This window comes from Coccinella septempunctata, chromosome 4 (assembly GCF_907165205.1).
Source record: "Coccinella septempunctata chromosome 4, icCocSept1.1, whole genome shotgun sequence".
In the NCBI taxonomy this organism is placed as follows: Eukaryota; Metazoa; Arthropoda; class Insecta; order Coleoptera; family Coccinellidae; genus Coccinella; species Coccinella septempunctata.
In genome coordinates, this window is record NC_058192.1 from 17601967 (window position 1) to 17625731 (window position 23765).

The 23765-nt window shown below is 34.7% G+C and overlaps 2 protein-coding genes across 7 annotated transcripts in view; both read right to left on the reverse strand.

The window, feature by feature from the left end:
• The window catches only part of LOC123312288 (protein ECT2), a 16472-nt gene extending 8428 nt beyond the window's left edge, over positions 1-8044 (reverse strand). The window contains exons 1-7 of one of the 3 annotated variants that reach the window (XM_044896641.1): positions 7680-8043; positions 7171-7514; positions 6905-7117; positions 6056-6199; positions 2299-3105; positions 1313-1444; positions 62-406 (exon numbers count right to left, since the gene is read on the reverse strand). In XM_044896641.1, coding sequence (XP_044752576.1) covers positions 62-406; positions 1313-1444; positions 2299-3105; positions 6056-6199; positions 6905-7117; positions 7171-7514; positions 7680-7809 — 2115 coding nt within the window. In that variant the 5' untranslated portion in view covers positions 7810-8043. Of the gene's footprint in view, positions 1-61; positions 407-1312; positions 1445-2298; positions 3106-6055; positions 6200-6904; positions 7118-7170; positions 7515-7679 lie in introns of all 3 variants that reach the window. The other 2 variants (XR_006537601.1, XM_044896642.1) reach the window with 2 other exon arrangements.
• A 1081-nt stretch (positions 8045-9125) lies between these two features.
• Positions 9126-23234, reverse strand: LOC123312618 (choline-phosphate cytidylyltransferase B). Of its 4 annotated transcripts, none has more exons than XM_044897162.1 (5): positions 22897-23234; positions 22388-22486; positions 14701-14926; positions 12640-13027; positions 9126-10961 (listed from the first exon to the last, which is right to left on the reverse strand). In XM_044897162.1, exons 2-5 carry the CDS (start codon positions 22451-22453, stop codon positions 10568-10570), a joined length of 1074 nt encoding a protein of 357 aa, XP_044753097.1. In that variant the 5' UTR covers positions 22454-22486; positions 22897-23234; the 3' UTR covers positions 9126-10567. The 4 variants fall into 4 exon arrangements, with proteins under 4 accessions (XP_044753097.1, XP_044753098.1, XP_044753099.1 ...); XM_044897163.1 differs by lacking the exon at positions 22897-23234 and adding an exon at positions 22711-22859; XM_044897164.1 differs by lacking the exons at positions 22388-22486; positions 22897-23234 and adding an exon at positions 17959-17994.
• Between the last annotated feature and the right edge of the window lie 531 nt (positions 23235-23765).

A 23765-nucleotide genomic window follows, 5' to 3' on the forward strand; every position in this document is an offset into this window, starting at 1 on the left:
CACCCGAGATGTCAATCATTCTTGAATGGACTATACATTTGTTGAATAACGTTTTACTCACCGTCATTATGGTTTCGAGAATGCTAACGTAGTTCGACTCTGTCTGCAACAGTTCGAGGAACACCTGATGCCGAGCAGTTTTGCCCTTTCGGGGGGTGTCGGCTACTTCGGCACCGTCCAAAAGGGCCTTGTCCGGACTGGCCGTACAATCTAAAAATGAGCCCGACACGGATAGAAGACCTGCATCGCTGACAGACGACCGACGCTTATGCAATGTGGGCGAATGCTGATTGACAAGTGACTGGATGGTTTCGTGGATCCTTTTGCGCTTCCTCCTGCTGGCGCTGCTTGGCGTTGCCTGATGGGAGTCCCTCCTTCCGTTAGGGGAAAGCACCTGTTCGATGTACTGGAAAATCCATTCGAGATTAACATTCCGACGTAACAGAAATGGAATATTGTTCAACAACTAACAAGCAGGGAATGATACTCATTTCCCACCAGTATGACGTTTGAAGGTTATAAACTCTAGCAGATTATGTGAATCCATAGACATAGAGAAATAGACTGGACATTACCAGTATGACATTGGCTATTTTGTAGAAAGAGACAAATGATCGTCAAGCCATAACATGTCTCTTTTCTGTTGACATAGATGTGAATGTGGACCAATCGGAATTCTAGAAAAGAGACAACTAGCTGGCCTGATGTTCTGTTTCTCCCTGTCACTATTTCTTACCGTACTTCATGCACAGATGATAGGGCAATGCTCAGTCCATTTCTCTATGTCTATGTGTGAATCATACAAGAGAAATTAACATTCTGTTGAGTTGAACAGTATATTTTTTTCTTATACTATCACATAAAATAGCAAAATTAGACATTTCCACCGCTCATAATATTTGAATTTGACAACCGTTGTCAAACCAGATCTGATGATTCTGATGATCTGATCAAATACGACAAATTCAAGTTCTGTCAGATATCTTATTTTTGAAAAAATCTATTATATCATATTTTCTATTATTCATGTACAAAATGCCTAAAAATAAAAGTAATCCATTGGATTTTTTTTAACTTGAATAGAATTAAAAAAAACAAATACTCCCTGCTGTATATGAAACAAGGTGTTTTACATAAAGAACACTTTTTTTTTAATTCCCTGTTATTCTACTGATGTTATAAAACATAAGTTTCAAAAACCTTTTTTTGCTTTGAAATAAGTATTTGACATCGATTTCACTGTATAAAATTGGTAATATAATTTGAAATTTCAATCCAGGTCCCATATATTTCAATTTGAAATTATACTCACATCATCAAACAAGTAATCCTTCTCGCACTGTGTGATTTGCTTCTGCACAGACATCCAAAACCACTCTGCTTTCACCACCCATGTCTTCACATTAGCGTCTGGCTTCTCCCCTACTGAAGACTCATCCACAACCTAGATTGAAACAAAAATTAGAACGTATAAGAGACCGTCCCTAAAACCCTTGTTTTATAAATATATTTGCTCCTGGAGACAGTTCAACAATTATCTACAAGGTTTAAGCCTGAAAGGTTTAAAGGAAAACACTTTAATGAAGTCCTGCAAAGGAATAAAGACTGACAAATCGAAATAATTGAAAGTTGTGTAATGGAGTCCCTCTCTTTACCACATTTGCAGAACTTAAAACGTATTCCAAACAAATTTTAACAGTTTTTTACCAATATTTTGTTAGTTCACTTTGATTATTCAATTGATTAAAAACTGTAAAGGCTAACTCAGGAGTAACTTGGTTTTAGTTTAGTTTAATGAGCTGAGCACGTTTCTGTAGATTTCTGCACTGTAATACAGGGTGATTCACAAAGATGGCCTATTATATGTTACATGTATAGAAAAACTAATCATAATTTTTTCATGAAAATTTGAAAGTTGTGTTTTCGACCATGAACTGTCTGTAAAATAATCTCAGACCTGTGCAACTTCTGGTTGTACTGGAAACAGCTTACTACTTCCTTATATCAAATGGCACATCCAGTATTATAACACTGATTGCTTTAGAACCAAAAATGTTTATTGTCAAAAACCCCAACATGCAAATTTTCAGCACAAAATTGTGATGTTTTCCATGAACATTCAATAGGCGCTAACAAATTCTACAAACCTGCCATAACAGATTGACTTCAATTTATCTTCCCATTCTTATCTTTAATAATGAGATGAGTTACGTTCAATTATACTTTGCCCAGCATAAAATAATTCAAATAATGTTTGGAATACGTTGAAGTTAATTCAGAATGAAATGAAGTTAGTACCGCAGCTGATGTTACGGAGAGCCCCCTTAACTCCCTGGTCAACTCATTGCTAGGCTCGGTTTGATCGGGTGCTAGGCTTGGGATGGCAGGAACTCGGCCAATGGCCGGAAAACAGGAAGTATTGAACTTGTCGACCTCGTCCGCTTCTCGACCCCCTTCTATCAACGACAATTTGGAAGTGTCAAGGTCCATCTTCGACCTCTTCTTGCTCGCCGAAAATTTCGAGCTGAACGTCCGTCTCAGCAGGTTCTTCTTCGACTTCTTGCAGACCGGAGTCTCGGGCCTTTCGACGGTGTTGCTGAGATCCTGGACGGTGTCCACGTTGAACACGCCAGAACTAGAGATAACGCTCTCGTTGAGGCTGCCGTTGAAGCTGGTAGAATGTATCGTACGCCTCCTTTGCGAGAAGTAATTGATTGGGGTCTTGAAAAAGTTCGAGACCCGCTTTTTCTTCTCGCTGAAGCTCTTGTCCCTCTTTCTCTTGACGTTGGAGAAATACTCGGGAGATTCTATTTTCCTCTTTCGATTCGAGGAGGTGGTGGTGTTCATCGTTTGATCGAAAACGCTACCCACCTCGCTGTCGTCGTGCGATTTCTCGTCAAGCGTTTCCAAAAAAACGCTGCGAGCTGTCGAGTTCAAGGGGGTGTTGTAGATGTTCTGGAATCGACTGAACGACTCCAGGTCGTCGACCGTGTCTTTGGCAACGGGAGGAGTGTCATTTAGGTTAGGAAGGGTGGGGGGTTCGATAGCGGGTGAGGTTAACTGTGCACCTGCGTCCATACTGAAGCCTTCTCTGTAATCCATCACCTAAAATCCACAACCATGCTCTAGTTATAGGTACTCAAGGGACACAGTACATGGAAAAAACTAGGTTTAACCTTTCAACGTCAAATTTCAATGATAATTAAAATTGACTGAATATGATCATAAAACAATGTGAATGAACATAAAATGTACCTTAGGCCTTCATCCCTCTTCTGATTAACCCTTGCAATGGATGTTTATTTGAAAACAACCAATATCAACAAGAAAATTGATGATATTTATACAATTATCATTTTTAAAGTTGAAAAAAGTTATAAATAAACATTTTAGCATTGTAGGCTATATTTATTTATACTCTCATATTGGAATCTAAGATAACCAAAAACAAATTAAACAATAACACATGAAAGTCCTATACAGGGTTTTTCACGCAAAGTGAATGGCCGGGATCTGTTCAACTAAAATATTCTCGTCCCGCTAGTACATCTAGTTATACCAGTAGAGCCACACTTTATTATTAAGAATGGGATATCTTTACTTTGTTACATTTTTGGATTCCCCACTTAATTTTAACTATGGCTTATTTGAACTTCTCCATATCCAAACCTCAAGGTTGTAGGGATTTATTTGTCTCAAATTATATGTAAAGATAGTTTTGAATAAAGTTTTATAACTTCCTTCTGACCTTCAGAGAATGGTCTTTGAATTCTACTTTTTGTCTAAGGGCCTGTATCTTCTGCATATAATGTTTGTAAACTTACATATACATTCATTGTTTTGCTAGTTACTGAAGTGATACTGAGGAGTTTATCAAGGCTGGTTTATTGGCCTACGGTTAAAACTGTTCAATAGCCTTAACAAACAATAGACAAATGAACCGGCACTAAGTTAATCAGAAGGGAACCACAGGGAACTTCAAAATTGATTAAACTGAAAGTTCTAAACGAATAGGCCCAGTTTTTCAAATACAATATCTTCTATTTTGATATACCCTTGATGGGACGCCAAAATCTCTATTTAATAATGTTTCAGATATATAGTATACCTGAAATTGAACATTTTCTAGAAACTATAACAATTCATTCAAGATTATTTTTACGTCAAATTTGAGGTTTGGTGTGAACCATAGTTAAAATTTTGTTATGATACACAATTTTTCAGAAAAAAGTCTCATTTGGTTCTGTTCAATTATAAATCATTAATGTTCTATTTGAAAATGAGGCTGTTGAAAGGCTTCAACTAGGAGAAATTAAAAAATATATGCAGGGTGTTTAATAAACATTGTGAACAAATTGAGGATGTCAATCTCTGAGTTATTTGTACTCAAACAGGTCCTTTAGGCCTTTGTCCCAAAATGTTTTTCAATTTTTCACTGAAGGTGGATCCTAGAGTAAGACAGAAATGCAGAAGTGAGTTAAATTTTGAAAAAAGGGACTGGCAATGTTATTTTTCCTTCAAAAATAAGATGCCAATGCCAGTACATAAGCCACTGTAGTTGCTAAAGATAAGGTATTCAACATAAAATAATCACTTCAATGAGGCATCAATTTTTACCAAATCTCATTCAATTATCACAAGCCATTTCGAAAGTGACGAGAAATTTGTTATTTATTTACAGTCCCTGGCCATATTATTAGACGCACTGATTCGATGCAAAATCTCAATATTGAATTATTAAATTGAATGTATATGTTACATATACTTCATCTGTAAATGATTTTCACATATAATATATCATATTGGATAAAAAATATTGATTTATTGATGATTAAACATGAAATTCTAATATTTTGCTGAGCCACCCTGTGTAGCTATGAGAGCTTCATACTATCAAAGCAGAATTGTTCGGTTTGCTGCATTCGAAGATAATGATTTCATATGTGGATTATCGAAATAACGTACGAACCTGAAGAATGCAAGACGTCCACTGGAAGACATAGTACTGAATCATACTTAAGTATTAATACTACAACATCAAAAATAAATGCCAAATAGAACAATTTAATGAGAGTCGTAGATAAAACTGACATTCTGTGGAAATGAAATTTAAATATTCTGCTTTTTCCTCGGGCAATACCAGTAAATGTAAAAAAAATTCTCAGTGCGTCTAATAAACTGGCCAGGGACTGTAAAATACATTCAACGGTCTTGGAAACGAAGCATTTCTGGACAAAGGCCCAAAGGATCTTTTTGCCTACAAATAACTCAGAGAATAATATCCTGAATTTGTTCGCAATCTTAATGAAACGTCCTGTATACTTGTAGTATGCATGGAATAATACACTAAAATCCCCATAAGATTAAGAGTTAATGAATTAATTTGGTAACTTATGAATAAATTATCCCAAACAAGAAACCTAAACTGGATGAATGTATGTTAATATCAGTAGGTTCCACAAAAACTTGATTGCCTGTTCAATGATTTGACTTGAGTTCCAGAATGAAATCATTGAATCTTTTCATTCCTGAATATATTAAAGAAGTAGCAATTAATTATTCCTAAATATATTAAAGAAGTAGCAATTAATTATCTATCATCAAATTAATGTAGATTGTAATAAATTGACGAAAGAAGCATATTCTGTGTTCTTATGACTGAATTTACAAAAAATTATGTTGATCTGCCAAAAAAGCATTGATTCCCTGATCAAGCTTTGTGAAACCCAGCATAAACCTATAAAATTTAGCCATAAATTAAGCCCGTTTGCAACAGCCGAGAATTCTCTAGAAAATTTACTCGGGATTTCATGCGCCGTGAATTATATACCGTTACATACGCACTTTCGGTAGAATTCTCTGTTCAGTTGCATACAAAATAATCTCTGCCGTTTTCTTGCGAGAATTTTGTAAAGAATTCTCCAGAGAATTCTCGGCAGTTGCAAACAGGCTTTAAATGTGGATAAAAAATGTTCAACAAAAAAAAACCCATGATTCTTATAAACGGCATTAAACTTATTTGATATTATAATTATATATGATAAAAGTAACTTACAACATGAGTGCAATTTGGATCATTGCTCTCACTAACTGTACCCCCATTAGAAATTAACACTTCTCTCATGTGCTCTTCCTCATCCTCCGGAAAGCCTTCAAATCTTATATGAGCGCCTTGGAAAGGTTTCAGTTTGTGTTGATACTGTAATAAAGAAAAAAAATATCTAAAAATTGTTGAATTCAAATTGAAAATAATACCAACAAGATGATATGTATTCTTTAGGATCATAAAATTGAAAAAAAATTCCAGCAGCAGAGGGGCTTCCAAACCAGGCAGGCAATATAGCTTTCTAGCTAATAAATAATGCGGAAGTTTTTTCAGCAACTAAAGGCTAGCAAGAAAGGATGCATCTATGCACTGGTATGACCTATTTTTACCACATGATGTGCTGCTATAATATTTTACACAAAAATGGAGTGATATTTTCTGGTTCATCAGTATTCTCTCAGGGAACCTTGAGAACCAAACAACCAATTTGTCAGTAGATGTGCTCACTTATGTGTGATGTTGAGTCCAAAATACAAAAGCAAAACTTTATGACAAATCATTTACTACGAACATTGAATATTTAGCATCTCATATAGAGAAAGTATAATCTCTAAAGGTAGCAGCAAATGAGTTAAATTTACTTTTCTTGCTGAAACTTTTTCTCTGCATGGTGCATTATTTGAAAACAAAAAAAATCAAACTAGAAGAGTAGAATCATGCCAGTCAAATTTATGTGTTGGAGATTGGAGAACCTACCAACCTATCGTCCAATAGGCTTTACGATAAATGAATAAACCTGTCGGTTTACAAAAATATGGCTACTTTCAAAAAATTCAAAAAGATCAAAACATAACTCACCAAAAAATTATCATTTGTAGCAGAAAAATCGAGGTCATATCTTTCTTCCCACGCATCTAATACCCAACTCTGATTCAGAACAGGTACTTTAAACGTAGCCGCATAGTGATACTTCTGTCCTCCACAAGTGTAGGCTATTAAATGAGTTACTTTGGCAGACATTTCCTTCCTAATTGAACCACCCATGTGATGTATCAAAGGTACTAATTTTGCCTTAAAAACAATCAAGTTGGATTATAACTATATTGAGGGTGGTATTCACTTACCAAATCATCCTTATTTCTAAAACCTGTGAAGCAAACAACAACTCCAGACATTGCAAGGTTATATAAAGGCCTAGTCTTATTATTTGGAAGAGGTTCATTTCTCATAACTAACTGCTTCAAGGCAGGTGGCCCTAATATAGGCTGTTTTGCTTTGTATAAATTGGAAAAAGTCGTGCCTTGGAACTTATCTATCACAAATATTGTACTGCAATTATTGTCTTGAGCAAAATCTCGACCTGTTTCAGATGTAATAATTGGCAAGTTATAATGTTCAGCAACTGTTCGTAAGTCATTATCAAAAGCAACATCGCCAATAAAGCATATACGTTGATATGGGGATGCATCTGAAAACATAATTCAACATTAATTATATTCACAAAACAAATTGATATGAAAATCTTAGGAAGGTCTCAGAATTTCAGTTATTTCAACCTTGAATGAAGGGACAACATAACCCTACTTTTCAAAAATTAATAAATAAAAGGCATCGACTCAAAACTTTTACTTACTATCACATTTGCTTTGTTCATCTCCATTAGAATCGAAACTGCAGGTTGAATACTGCGGTATTAAATTGTTTTGACGAACGTTGTTAACTTCGTCCATTTTGACCACAGGATTATTGGTTATAACATCCATAAAAATAATACAAAAAGTGTATAAAAATGACGACAACAATGCAACATATCACTTGAATTGAACACTTTCCATCGACTTCACATTAGTTCTCGACATTTTGATAGATTTAAGTTTCATATTTTTGTATTTTTACTTTGTTTGGTAAGAAAATGCACCATAGTAACTTTGAAGTTAAATAACTTTCCGTGATTGGTTGGAATTCACTTTTTAAACCGTCGCGACAGGTAGGAAAAGGCAAGAAGCATAGAGATAGAAAAAAAGAATGAGATAGAAGTAGCGCAACAACAGTAACGTCACTAACGTCATAGAAATGCTTAGATTTTCGAGGACCATTCAAGATTTCAAGCGCGGTTTCTCGAAATGAGTCAGACGCGTCGACAAGATTAAAATTAATTGCGGGAAGTGGTTGCAACGTCAAACAACGTCTATTTTTGAAAATTCGTTGTCATGAGCTTTCATCATGTTTTCCACAAAAGTTAATGTAATTGAATGAAATCGATCATACTCAATCAAAGAATGAAAGGTGCTCGAAACTGTTATTCAAATGTGTTATGACTTTTTAGCAAAGGAAGTAGATTCATTATTTTCAAAACAATTTCTTAAGTAATTGAAATTTTTGATACGCACGATTGAGAAAAATGAGATATTTTGTTATCTACTTTTTTTCTGGTTTATAAATTAGATATGAGCCGAAACTTTGAAATCAATAATGGAAATCTAATTTCAAAAATAAAGTGTCAGCCGGGCAATTCATAATTTGAAAGCATGCGTAATAAAAATGGCAGAGTTGAAATCTTGCCTTATGGCGGATGCGCATACATTTAATTGAAAGAATAATCTGAGAGGATGAATAATGTATCCTCGGAATTTCTGATTTGAATATATTTTAAAAGATAGTATTTTTAAACAATTGTTGGAATGGACACGGAAAACTATCTTTTATTGTGTTTATTATTTCTAACACGTAAGATTTTTGACATTTTTAATTCTTCAAATTCTAACAAAATAAGCAAAATGTAAGAGAAATTGAAAAGAAGATTCTTTCACAGCTAGAAATTATTTTGCAATCTTCTATTTTGTTATATTCAGAACCAAAGATTATAGAGTTAACTCTATAATCTTTGTTCAGAACATTGTTTCAACAAGCATTTGCTGGCCTTCTTCAGGTATTCTCTTGTTTTTAACATTTCTTTTTGTCACACTACTACATTCGGAAAACAATTTTAAAATTTAATATTTCAGAATTACCAATGAATTGGTAGTATGAAATTGTAGTATAAGAAGTTGCGATGAAGGATTCGATTAAAAAAATGAAATGTCAATAAAATCTTTATTAAAATGACTTTCTAAACAAATATGTATTCATATCTTATAAAGTTTTTTTTGGCAAAAATTCATTCATTTTCAAGTCTAAATGTGCACATGCCATTTACTACATTTGTAAAGGTAGTTTTCAGCACCTCAAAGTTGAACCCCTTCAAAGAATGTGCAAAGAAGAACGTATAAATGAGGGTATATACGAAGGGTATAAAACAAGGAAATCTAAAATATTTAGATACAAAGAACCATCCTTAAAGTTTATCGAAATTATAGTGTATAGCTACTGCAGTAAATTTCCAAATCTATTTTATACCGAATGTCGCAGAAACTTTCAAAACTCTAGAAGTACATTTACTACTGTTTTTTAATGCCTACAATTTTCGAAGAATTTCCTAATTGGATAGATTGGGAGTCTAGGTTTATAATAAGTACTTATGAACTCTGTATAGAAAATTGAATACGAAAATCGGTGAATATCTTCTGAAGTTAATTATCGATTGGCACATTATCTCCACACGTCAAGTTTGGTGTTCAGTAGAAAATTTAACAACTCCCAACATCCATTAGGTAGGTGCATATGGAATGTCAAATGTCAGACCAATTAACTTTGTTGGAAGTTTGAAAGCAAATCGACTCCAATGTGCTTGTTACATCATATTTCTTGATAATGAAAAATGGTGAATTAATTCACATAATTAATATCAATTGGTTTGTTAAAATTGAGCATCTTAATCTTTCCTCCTAAAACATATTATCATATGCGCCACCTAAATAAGGAATATTTATCATTAATATGGTTGATTGGTAGATCAAAATAGAAATACTCAATCAAAAAAGAAAACTTGATTATTCTTGATAATAAATTCATTGACATCTTTTATTGGTTCACAGTGTATTCTTCTACGTCAGTTTGATAGAAGAATATTTTATACAAATTTTGACCAAAAAATAAGCACATATCGCCATTAATGCATAGCCTTGAAAAAATTTCAGAATTTCTCATGAGGCATTTCAACAAAGATTTTTGTTCTGTTGCAGAATTCGTGATGTTGATGTCATTTTCAAAATAGCTGACAACCTAATAAATATAAAAAATGAAAAATCCTATTCAAGGCACTATCATAATTAGACTTCTACCAACTTTTCTCACACTCACAATCAGAAAAATAACATTCGTACAAAATATCACAAGAACTTTTTTCAAGAGAAGAATCAAGCTTTCCTCATTCACCATCGGTATTCAGTTCTGCCCGAAATGTATAACATTCAACAACGTTTAAATTTTCATTGTTCCAATCACTACTCCAACAGTTTGAATAATTTATATTGAAAATAAATAAATAAATTTGTATATTTTAAAAACATAAGACATATACAACAATTGCATTAACAGTCGAATACCTCGCATGGTAAGTTTAACTTGTAAATAACGCAAAAATCAATGTTTCACTGATCCTGCGGGCGTGACATATTCATCGTCCTCATCACTATAATCGTTGGTGTAATATTCATTGAGACTAGATGTACTTCGGGCAGCTTCATATCTGGCGTTTTTCCTTGGTGGCGTTTCGTCGTCCAAGGCCTCCAGGTCGCCGTTACTGGACGAGGGGGATGCGGGGGGAGAACTGGGCGGACTCAGAGCGTTCATAATTTTGTCCTTTGATTCGTTCCAGATGGAGGTGAGTCGTTCTTTTCCAAACAGAAGGAGAAAGCTTTCAATGAAATCTCTAGATTTCTCCTCCCATTTCGCTATCATGTCATCTTTGCGTTCGCCAATGGTGTCGATTACTTTACGTCCTTTATCTTTCAATTCGTGCATCTTATTCTGCAACCTGAAAATCGAGGATCATATTGAATAATTTCAATTTCGTTCAAATACTGAGAATATGCTGCATATACAGGGTGCCTGTAAACAAATGCAAAGGACTTAGGGAGATGATTCCTTGATGAAAATCAGCAGGGGGAGTTCCTATAGATTTTTTTCGAAATCGACCTGCCTTCCAAGATACAGCCTTTTGGAGGCGATGACGATTTGAAAGTTTTTATTTTTTTTACGGGTTCTAAAAAACACTGATTCATAAAACTAAGCATAATATGAAGCACTAAGTAGATGTTAGTCACACAATTTTTTTAGATCTCATAACTTTATTATTAGGGGTTTAAAATAACAACCCCTTATGATTTTCCTTCAAAAATTGTTTTCATGGGATAGATTTTCGAAAAATAAAATTCTTTTATGGTTCATTCAATTCTGGAGAAAAGTCTCTTGCAAAATTTCGATACAGTCGGTACTTTTCTCGGAATAAATATAAACTTACAAATAGTTTTCTGATCACCGTTCATTCCATTTCATCGTATAAGTGTTCCATAGAATGACTACCACCCGCTAAAATACATGCATCAACTCTCTGCCTCTTAGACCTTCGTATACTGCTTATAAGTTTTTATTTATCCCGAGAAAAATATCGACTGTATCGAAATTTTGCAAGGGAATTTTTCTCCAGAATTAAATGAGAAACCATAAGATAATTTTGTTTTTCGAAAATCTATCCCACGAAAACAATTTTTGAAGGAAAATCATAAGGGGTTGTTATTTTCAACCCCTAATAATAAAGTTATGAGATCTAAAAAAATTGTGTAAGTAACATCTACTTAGTGCTCCATATTAAGTATAGTTTTATGACTCGGTGTTTTTTAGAACCAGTGAAAAAATTAAAAGCTGTCAACTTGTCATCGCCTTCCAAAGGCTGTATCTGGGAAGGGAGGTCGATTTCGAAAGAAATTTCTAGGAACTACCCCTTATTTTCATCGAGGAATCATCTTCCTAAGTCCATTGCATTTGTTTACAGACACCCTGTATAGCTACGTTTGAAACCAAAACTAGTTTGATACATAACATCCACTATGTATTCAAGAACATAAGGGCAGTTTCATGTTGAGATGTATCTAGGAAACCGAATGAGATTTTTTCTCAAAATTTGATGATCATAATGAATGACAGGGATCTATTCAAATAGGACAGCTTATTTTTCATAACATTTTCGATTCTTCATTTGTGGTTTATTTAAACTTTCTCCTACCCAAACCTCAAGGTTCTTGACACATTAATAAATTTGTCTCAAATTAAACGTAATGATCATCATGAATGACTTTTCATAACTTCCAAATGAATCAATGCCGCAAGAACCTTAAGGGTTCGGTACGGGGAAGTCGAACTATTGTTCATGGAAGGGCAAGAGCTACAACCGACGCACAAGATCGGCGAAAACTGCACTGCGAAATCCCTTCCTCACAGCATCCCGAATTGATAGCTCATTCCAGCAAGCTACCAGTGGGATAGTTTCTGGTCAAACAATCCGGAATAGGTTGCATAACTTCAATTTGAGGACAAGAAAATCCGCCAGGCACCCGCTATTAAAAAGGGAGCTGCATGTAAGATATCGTTGGGCAGTGAATTTCTTATCTATAAATTCTTCGAACTTTTCATTTCAATTCTTCAATGATAATTACCTGATTTTTTTCTCGCTCAGGTAGGAGATGTTCAGTTCTTTGGCGGTGTAACCCCTGGCGAGGTTCCTCCTTACGTATATGTCGTAATCCCTGACTATCCTCGCCACCACGTCCGACGTCGACACGCCCTCCGTCCTCTGGGTGGCCACAAACATACCCTTCGCTTTCCAGGGCGCGTATATGTCATTGCTGTCGTCGGTACCGTAAGGGATGTCGTCATGGGCTATGAAGTCGATCTTGTGCTTGGCCACGAAGACCTCGTCCACCTCCCAGGGCGCGTCCCTGACTATCTCGTCCACGTATCTACAATGTCGGACCGCTTCGTATCTTTCATATTCGCTCATCACCGTCCTGCCCTTCTTGCTGTGCGTCAGCTTGTCGCTGCATACTGAAAATAGATAAACATCACATATTTCTTCCAAAGATAAACAGAATACTTTTCGGAAAATCAAAACAAGGTCTAGGGTTCATTCCCATTGAGGGTACTCGATGTAGTTGTAGGTCAAAGTATCCGCTATCAAACATGATCGTTGGAAGCAGTCCCTTGTTGACGATAGAGATTTTCGGACAGTTTCTATTCAATATTCTTGAATGACGTGAAAATCTATGGAATTGTTAGGAAAACCTGAATAGTCCTAATCCTCCCCGAAGACAGTTCATCGTCGCTTGACTACCACAGCTGGCAAACCCGTGATTAGCCAAGCATGTATGAATGTCTTTTTGTAAAGTGTTGAAATCATTTATGGGGGAAATTGTACAGAGTGGGCCATTGAAAACGAAAAACGTTCTGCCGATCTACAGAGCCACTGTTTCGTTTTCAATGGTCCACTCTCTATACCTAAGGACTAAAGTGACACTTTTGACCCCGAAGATAAAAGTTGCTACAATTCGCTGAGGGATTAAAAAAAAGAAGTTTAGTCGTCCCTTGGTTTATAAACTATTTCATGTACTTCACGACTGAAAATAAATGATCAAGGCTATAATGATACAGTACTCTCGTGTCCGTAGTTTCAAATGGTCAATTCCACTGACTGATGGGTAGTTGACATAGTAAAGTGATGTGCCTTGAAAGAGTTGGAATGGCTTTCAACTCCTCAGGAATTGAATTCACTTTTAATCCCTGAGGGATGAGGAGAGCTACTTCTTACAGGAACGTCCATCAAGATTTAACGTATTCCAAGGGAATAATGGAGGATTGAGATTTTAATAGAGTATTAAATTTGAACGGAATCTTCCTGCAACTGGGCGATGTTCTCTCAAATGAGGGATTAAGAGTACCTTTTTATTCTCTGAAGTGCATAAAACATTTTATACATGTCAGATGATTTTGATGAATTACAATGATTAGAAAATCCCCCTATTGTATCATGTGTTACAATAAAGCTTTATATTTGTAAATTTAAATTTAATAATCGACGAAATGAATAAGCGGTCAATATAATGACCGTGTAGAAACACACGTCAAGTTAAAGAACAAAAAAATCCAATAGGTGTAAGCCAATCTATGAAAGTGAAGGCTTGAATTGAAACAACCTAAAATAATTCCTTATTCTTTTATGAAACTACTAAAACATAGTCCATAAACTGATCTCCAACTGCCAGAAAACGTTTACTCATTAATTACCCGTTCTATTTACATTCAATTACACGCATGGAGGTTACGGCGATTGGATGAAAACGCTCAATAAAAAAGTTCCTGGACTAGATCCCATTAACCCACGAATAAATAAGCCATAAACCAAGAACGATTCGTTTCAAACATGAAACGATAATAAAGCTATGGTTAGTGAACGGAAACATTTGGATCCTCATTTTTAATCCCGAGTGTACGATAAGAATTGATTCAACCCCAAACGATCTAAGGTCAACGGGTTTCCGCCCATTTTAAAATGTATTTGTCTGCTGAGAAGGCAGACGCGCGGAATTTTTAGAGATAAGATGCGGACGGACCTTGATACGATTCACCGTTGAAATTGAAGATGGCGCTGATGGGACCATAGAACTACAGTGACTTTATTTATATGGGGGGTATAAAGTCACTGTTCATAGAACTATACTCACTTCCAACGATGAGATAGACGTTGGGGAATAAATTTTTCGCTTGCAGCAACTGCCTAGCGTGACCCTGATGGAAGAGATCGTAGATACCATCGGCGTATATCCGAATGGGCCTGGGCACGTTACCGCTCCTCGCCATTTCGATGGTTATTTTTTTGGTGTAATCACACATTTCTCTGTTTCGGATGGCTTCGGGTTCATCGCTGAATGGGGCCTCCCGGCAAAGCGACTGAAAAAAAAAATACAATTCATTAAACTGGACTTCGTTACAAATAGGTAGTTAACGCCAGCGTTGCTACAGACCACAGTGGTTATATCACCAGTTTGCCTATGAATATCACACTGAAGTAGGCTAAATTAAAAATTAATCAGAAGAACAAACTAGAATGGAAGCTTCCCAAACGCAAGCCAATATTTATCGTTCTATCGAATCATTTATGATTAGAATAGAAAGAACAATATTCATATATAGGTCGACTTAAGCCTTTACGATTTTTCCTATGGGGTTACCTCGAAGTTGTTTAAACCTTGCTTGTGACTCTGACTCATATTGAATGTAAGGGATGTATTGTGCTCTAGCTTGAATTAAGTCAATTCGTACAAATATTCGGGGAATTAATGAAAAAAAAGACACCTTATCAAGAAAAAGGAAATAGGAGGATTTATTTTTGTCCTATCCATTGCCTTGAAATTCTGTATGTCGACATCAAAACAAGGTGTATGTTTGTAAAGCATTGTTTTATCTCTTCGGTATAATTATTAGTCTATGGGAGCAATAGGTTACCAGTACTTTGTTAATCGAAAATCATATAACCCTAACCATATACTTTAATAACTAACACCGACTGGGTCCTCGAATAATGTGACCGTGACGTAGGAATAAATCGCACAGGGTCGGCATAGCTGATTTTATTTCCGTTTCAAAATAAATATTTTCTTCAATTTAAAATCAAATGATAGTTTTAGATTTCACATTGTCCTTTTAATATATGTATGTGGTGAGCTGAATAAATATGGGTACTAAATATACCTAATATAATTTCCATACCTATTGAATAATCGAAATTAAACTATTGAATATGAAAGAGAAAATGAATTAATGAAATTTATTCTCAAAAAATTATTCAAATTTTAATTAATTAATTTCATCAAATGAAGTATTTTTCAATCATTTTGGAATTTTTCCCTGTACCGCAAGAAAGTGGATAACTTCAATCCATGATTTTAAGGAGTAAAGGACACAAGATGGAAAGAACAGATACACTCTTACTTTCGATTGAACGGAGTACTTTCTACTATTATGACTGCCTGTATTTTTGAAAATAGATGGCTCTACATACATAAGTGAAATTTAACCGGTTCCTTGATCTTTTTAAGCCTTTTAGAGAGTTGAAAACAATTATTATAAATTGCAAAGCAGAGCAACAATCATTCGACAAAAGCAATGTTGGCAACGTCACTGTATAAACATCCAATGCAATCACGAAAATAAGTTCATAATACCGTGAACATCGATAATTGAATTTTTCCAGGGGATGATCGCAGGAGTACTCAAAATTCCTCAATTCCATTCATAGGTTATTCAGTGAAAAATAATTTTCTCATTGGTATTCATTATAATCAATGATAGTATAATATAAATTTTTTGGGTTTGGGTAACTCACGTTGAAAACCATCTTTCGACGTGACTTTTTTCCTGTTAGTTTCCTCCACATTATTAAAATAGAGAAATAACTCACTGAATTTGTGAACCTTGAGAAATACCGAACGGTACTGATTTTGTCACCTATAAACGGGCAAAAGTTTATCAACATTCTTTATCGGTGTATTTATACCAATTTCCTGCAGAGAACATCAGAACCCCCGCTTAACCTCTTCGATTTGAGCGTTTTATTTTATGACTCAAGTTAAATTATGAAAAAATATGTACAAACAAATGAGATGTGTGACAGTTAATAAATTTGGATATAATTCATGAATGGATGAATTGATTCAACTTATTGAATTAGAATTGTTTTCTAAGGTGAATGACATTCACTTCTCAAGGAGTGAATGAAGTACAACCCCTAGCTGCAAATTTCGTTTCAGCAATGTTCTATTTCTGTACAGCGACTACTATAGTGACAACGTATGACAACACTTTTGTTTTCGTTTCGCATCCAAACAACTGAATCATTCGACCATTATAAACACGCCTGATTTTCTGTTAAATACAATATATCGATGATGCCACACAATATAATCATCCACTTATCTGCGACGAGACGATATTCCGATATGTATTAAAACATCCGGAATATCGCCTGATTTTCGATTTCGATTCGAGGGACAAACCTGTTGACCTGAAAATGTTCCATATCCGTTTGATAAAAAAATTACATAATTGATAAGTATTGCATTTTGGTTTATCTTTTCCAATAACAAACCCATGGAATAGAGTACAAATAAAAACACTGCAAAAACAGGCACCCCCTCAAACTTGAAGAAACATATTGCTAAACCTGATCCATATTTGAATCTAGAAGTGTGGTAGTTAAATGCAGTAGGAAATATGTGGCATTTCTGGCAATTTATTTTATGGACCCCCTATCCCACTTTATCTCCGCCACTGGTAGAAATTAGTATTTTTTTTCGATATCGAAAAATTTTGGTCCAACAAAAATTATATTGATACAATAGATACAATAGAACAAATAGAATTATTTGTTCCTACTGAATTTCCACAAAATTATCGCAAAAATAAAGGTTTTTGGCAACCTTGATGAAAGGACTCTAATTCCACAGGAGTTGAATATCATTCAGACAAAAAAAAATCAACATTTATTTAGCCTGTAAAGCATTAGATCACTCCAAGATTTCAGATAATGAAGCTTTCAGCTGCAAATTTACCACTTGCGACAAGATGGGATGGTTTTAAGGGGTGGTAACGCCTTAAAACACCACTAAATCCAACAGAGGGGGAATAACCATTAACATATCGAAAATTTCGAGAAAATATCACTTGCCTTTCAATTTCAAGAACGGAAACGTGAGAAAAGCTATCATTTTAGAGGCCTCCTTTTTCAGAAAGAAGGGTGCATATTTGATCCAATGTATCTTCACGAAATATCAACATTTTCAGATAAGCAATCACCTGCATTTTTGCCGCATCCTTAGTAAACACCCAACACTCTTTATAGGACGAAAAGGACTTTAGCAATGGAAACAAACTAGATCGAGTGTGGAAGGTTTATAATGAAGCGAAATGAGTATTATACACACCTGTACATTGTAATTCATCATATTCCAACTAGGGTGCTTTCAGAAAGAAAAAAAAACCAAACACAAACACGATAAACTTCGAACCCACCACTACTTTGGAGAATTTCTAAGAGAATGATTTTACTCTTCCGAATATTACTGAGCCCTGTTTTCTACCCATTTATATCTCATTAAAAGAAGGTGTACAATCCTACGTCACTCTTCATAACCGCACAGTTAACTTTTTCGAAAATAAGTTGTCGACGGACACAAAACGAAATCGGCTCATACGTTTCGGAAACACTGGCATTTGTGAGTGCGGGAGGACACACGGCTACGTTTGCCACAAACGAACTCGATATGGGCACGACAATTTTACAATTTTTCGTTGCTAATCCTATTGAGTGGCTTTAGGTATGATGATCAAATCATACGCCTCTATTAGGCAGTCGCATTCGGGAGTAAAAATCATTAGAGCACAGTTTGAAAGTATTTGAGGGTCTTTCATTACTCCCCTTGCTGATGAACTCAAGTTACCCGAAATTTCGTAAAGAATATTTGGTTCCAAATTTGTTCTGTTATCTGATAAGGTCACGTTCAAGGAGAAAAAAATCAGAGATGGTTTTACTTATCATTTATTAAATTTGCCCGTACACAGGAATATATTCCAATAAATAACCCACTCCTATCGATAAATGGTAAGAAGAGTATAAAACCAACGGGGGTTATATGAAATACCTTACAATTTACGATCAGGCGCCAACTATAAGATCATCAAACGTATATAATTAACTATATGGCCTAAAGATCAAACACTGACGACTTGAAATCAAATTTTTCGATAATTTCAGATTTCAGGTAACTAATGTTAGGTTAAAAGACTTCAAATAAATCTGGCTCATCTTAAAAATCAATATATGTATATGACAATCTAGGTTGGAATCTATACCTAGTTGATTAAGGCAAACGAAGGTGGGATCATCCATCTGGATGTCTCGGTATATAGTTATTGCGAGAGAATTCAAAAATACAAAAAAAAAACATAAGTTGAGATTTTTTATGATAACATCACTGACGTGGGAAGCATATACTGTACTTTATCCAAGATTGCAATTCATCATAAAATAATTATATTTATATCTAATTATTTCTACCATTTTGGACAACTGGATGGGTGGGACAAATTTGCAAGAAGCTTCTGTTCAGCCTGTATTTTCTTCATCTCTCACTTCTTCATATAGAGAGCATCCTCAATACAATAAGTCAGCAAAAGTTAAGAGAGTGTGGATGATAGTGATTGAGAACTTGCTGAAGAATTGCTATTTGGGCTCTTTTCATAATCTTTTTGGTTCATTTTTTTTCAACCAAAGAGTTGACGAGCACAGTCCATATAATTATCCAACAAGTTGAACGAATTTGAATTACTTTTCAATTCATTTTCGAATTATGCAACTTAGGTAAAATACATAGTTCATCACAAACATGAAATGTAGAATGAGATAAAATATTTTCAAGATAGTGTTTATGCTGCAACTTTCAACTGATTTCATAGCGATTTTCCAAAATTTTTCTTAGAATTTGAAGAAGAAAAAAGTACCCTCTACAAGTGTAACCAAACTCTAGACATTCATCAGAATGCGTTTGCATGCTTGACACCTAAACCATCTCTTGGGTCCACAGTAATGGAATTCTTCATTCTATTCTTATCCTGACTAGATAAATGATTATTTAAGTATACAGGAAATGTACCGAGGTAATTGCAGTTACCTATTCAGACATAAAAAAAATGTTCATTTGATTTTCAGTCATGGCGATTAAGAATGGAAGAATTCAAAATTTGACCTTATTCAATATTCTTCCATATGGAGATTGAAGAACGAAAAAAATATATTTCAGATTCTGAGCATTTCATAATATCAGCTCTTATTACTTTAATTGATGAATGAAATATCATCATGATATAATGAAATTGAAACATTTCGAATGATATTGTACGAGGAAAGATAGAAAGTTTGGCAAATTTAACATAAGATAACGATAATTATGTTTTTTTTCCATAATTAGTTCATATCCGCGTCAGTAGAGTTTAATCAATATGTATTTTAAAAAGCGCACTCGCTTATTTCTGAGAATCACAAACCCAATATTTATGGAAATATGATTTTTATTGAAATTTATCTATTGAAGTCGGAGTCTAGATGGATCATTATGTGAAATCATCAACTTAGCCACAACAGTTTTAAAGAAACATATTGAGGATAGCTGAATTTTTTATTAGTTTTTCGGAATGAACATGTTTCAACACTTTGAAAAATTCAATAGGAATTATCATTTTTTTGAGTTCATTATTGAAAATAATGAACCAAAAATGATCCAATTCAATAACATTAAAATGTTAATTCATCCTCATTTTAAAATCCAAGAATTGAATCGAATCGAAATTGCAGACTCCAAAAACTCATTTACAGTCGAATTCAGCCATATGAATAACAATTATTATACTAATGGCTTGGCGAAATAAAAATGTTGAATGATCACATCCTTCAGTTAGATTCATTATGTCGATTGGCAAATGATCTTTGCAGTCGAATCGCACGGTAGAGCGAATTATAAAAATAATGTTAGTCACTTTTTTTCCCATTAACCTCGAGCTATACATAAACTGTGGATAGTCGTTATGACGATGGGAAAATTAAAAATAAACATTGGACAAAATAGGGTTTGTGAAAAACGACGACGAAGTGAACTCTTGAATCGAAATAAGACCAGTATTAGTCAAAATGGGATAAATCGATAGGGATTCAATTCCAACAAAAGGTTTTATCATTATAATGAGGTCATAAGTGACCAATAAAACTATCCGCAGAATTCAGTGCTCTACAACTTTTATAAAGACCTCCATTTTCATCATATACATTAATAGATATTGACTGTTACCTCACTGATTGAGACTTGACCACAATATGAGGTGAAAGTGAGCAGGTTTTTCATGATTTATATTTCGATTGTTTTCCTTGACGTTCCTAATAACACGGACAAAATGCAAGGGGGCGCCAGTGCATGGTGCTAAGGCCGATCCTGAATGGATAATCCGCATTTTTTGAGTTCATTTCTTTTTCGCTTTCAGCACAAAATCATCGTACTTCACTCAAAGACAAAGTTTTCCGATTTTAGTATCGCATAAAAAAAGTGTTCGGAAAGTGGGAAAAAAACTTTTCGAGGTTTTTGTCATTACCTACTTTTACATGACTTGAAATGTAAACTGATAAATTTTCATGGGGTCTTGTGACTTTTTTTTAAAATCAAGAACAATATGAAATAATAGGGCATGTACCTATAAACTCATAAAAAATGTTACAAAGTCAGTTTTAATGCGCCGAAATATCGATCAAGAAACCTTGACCTAGAGAACAGGAAATGAGGAACATCCCTTCAAGACTTGGAGCTAAATATGGACCCTCTAAATAGGTACGAGGTGTGTTCAAGGAAAAATGAAGGGATTTGTAGAATATTGACGATTACGAGTTGATTTTAGAAATTTAAAAAGCTGGTTTATGCCAACCATCTTCCAATCTATTTGAAAAGCTTTACGACTTGAAACAGTTTCGAACCAGGAACCAGCCAACAACAGTTAAATACTGTTATTAATACTTAATAAAGGGCCGACGGTTCATCCCCCCTTAACCCGCCCGGCACAATAAAGAGGTAACTTCGAAAATATCGTAATGAGGACCCATTAAGACATTTCGTGCTCCTACTCTTCTTTGTTTCAAACTTTGCTCTTTTATTGGTGCTTGATTTTATAAGAAATGATAAGAAAGGTTTAGTGTGGCTATAATTTCTTCCTCCTGTTTGATTGAAAAGTTTTTATATCAAGTTAAATAATAAACCACAAATCCCTTTGATGAAATGCATTCAGATTGCTTCACAATTTCTAAATGCCGTATCTTCCAATTGGGAGACATGATTATTTAAAATGCAAACTGCTAAATATCGTGAGTCATTTTTTCTGAACTATTTTTTTTTTCATAAATTCCTTTCATATTTTTTGTTTATGATTCAAAAGAAGTAGTCGTCGTTGTTCAGTAGATTATATGAATGTGTTCTCAAAGTAGGTCTAAATGCACCTATACACCAAATAATTTAAAGACCATAATGATACCAAATCTATTCTGCTCAATATTATCAAAGAGATTTGATATTATTTATTCAATTTATTTTAAACTTCTCGATTTCAAATCTTTAGGGCTTTTATGGCAATTCGGTTGTTTTCTTATGAAGATACATAATATATTCCAGTATTCTTAACAATAACTTGAAATTACTACGAAATACTTTTCATTCAGTATAAATATTTGTATAAAGCAATATTCTGACACTCCCAATTTGAATTTTGTCGAAATTACATCAGTTTCAAAATGTTTCGGGATAAATTTTGAATGAAACTCACCATATTGTAGGTTGATTGAGGAGGAGACGTGTCTTCTGATCTGCTTCTGGTCCTCTTCCTAGACATTGCGAAAAGGGGTTTTTCGTTTTTTGCTATAAGCTGAAACAATGAATAATCTTCAACTTTTTTGTTAGACGCAGGGTAATATTGCAGAAAAGATCTTAATGAAGCTGAGATTCCTACGTAAATATAGTGGATTTAATTAGGAATAAAATCACGAAAGAAATCTTAGGCCTGAAAGTGATTCGAAATTAAAATGAAAGTGAATGATTCAAAATGAACCAATCTCCACTAGTCAACGTCGTTCAGGTTCATTTCCTCACCCAGCATTCCTAAGATAATTACGATTCCATGCAAAAAAAATTGGGCTCTTTCATAACAAATGACACCTTTTGACACGTAGTTAATTTTGACAGTATAAGAACAGAGAAAAATCAACGAGGCCACTCCTGTTTGCAGAATGCATTTTCAACTTCACTGTTATCATAATTCATGTTATGTTTACTTACTGAAATTAACTATTATTTGAGGTTAAAAACGAGATTCGATCCTCTCCAAACTTATCGACACATATCTAAACAGCTGCCAATTTTAAACTGTACTGTCCCATCGCGCTAGCGTAAATTCCAGATTGTACCTGCGCCTTGTGTATAGACAATTTGCCGGTCCCCAATAAATAGGAATAGAAAATACCGAATAGGATTTACAAAAAAAATCTCGTTCTCAGAGGATTGATTATGACGAACAATTACTATAATTAAATTCACAATTAATTATTTACGTGCTGACTTGACTTCGTTGAAGTAGGGAGTTTCATAGATGAAACTTGAGCATTTTTCGGCCTCTCATAATCGGCGCCACGTGTCACGTGTTTGTTTGACGTGTTATCGGGTGATGGTTCCTAGGTCCGCGCAGAAATCGACGGATTTACAGGAAACTCCCGTACAGGGCCGTATTCCAAAAAATCCGAATTTATTTAGGAAAAACGTGATCAAGTAGATATATCTCTTCGATCTAAGATATTTAGAATAATGAGGATAAATCCAGATGCATACTACCCGCTGATATGAATATCAACAAGTGTTACGATCTGATATTCATTGCCTCCCCGTTTAGGCGTGATCATTCTTTATTATGATATTTAGAATGTAGAACTGAAATGGAGATTCGCTTTGTTAGCAGATGATAATCATCAGGAAGGCCTCAGACTACATATTACTTTTCAAATCCCTACCATGCCTCTGAACTCTTGGAAAATTTGAGTATTTGAGTAAAATAAATAAAATTCGTCCTGCGAAGCGAGCGAGCACAAGAGGCTTTTTTCAGCCCTTTCCAGTGCCGTATTGGTAATCTTGGAACAGGTTCAGTCAATTCTCAC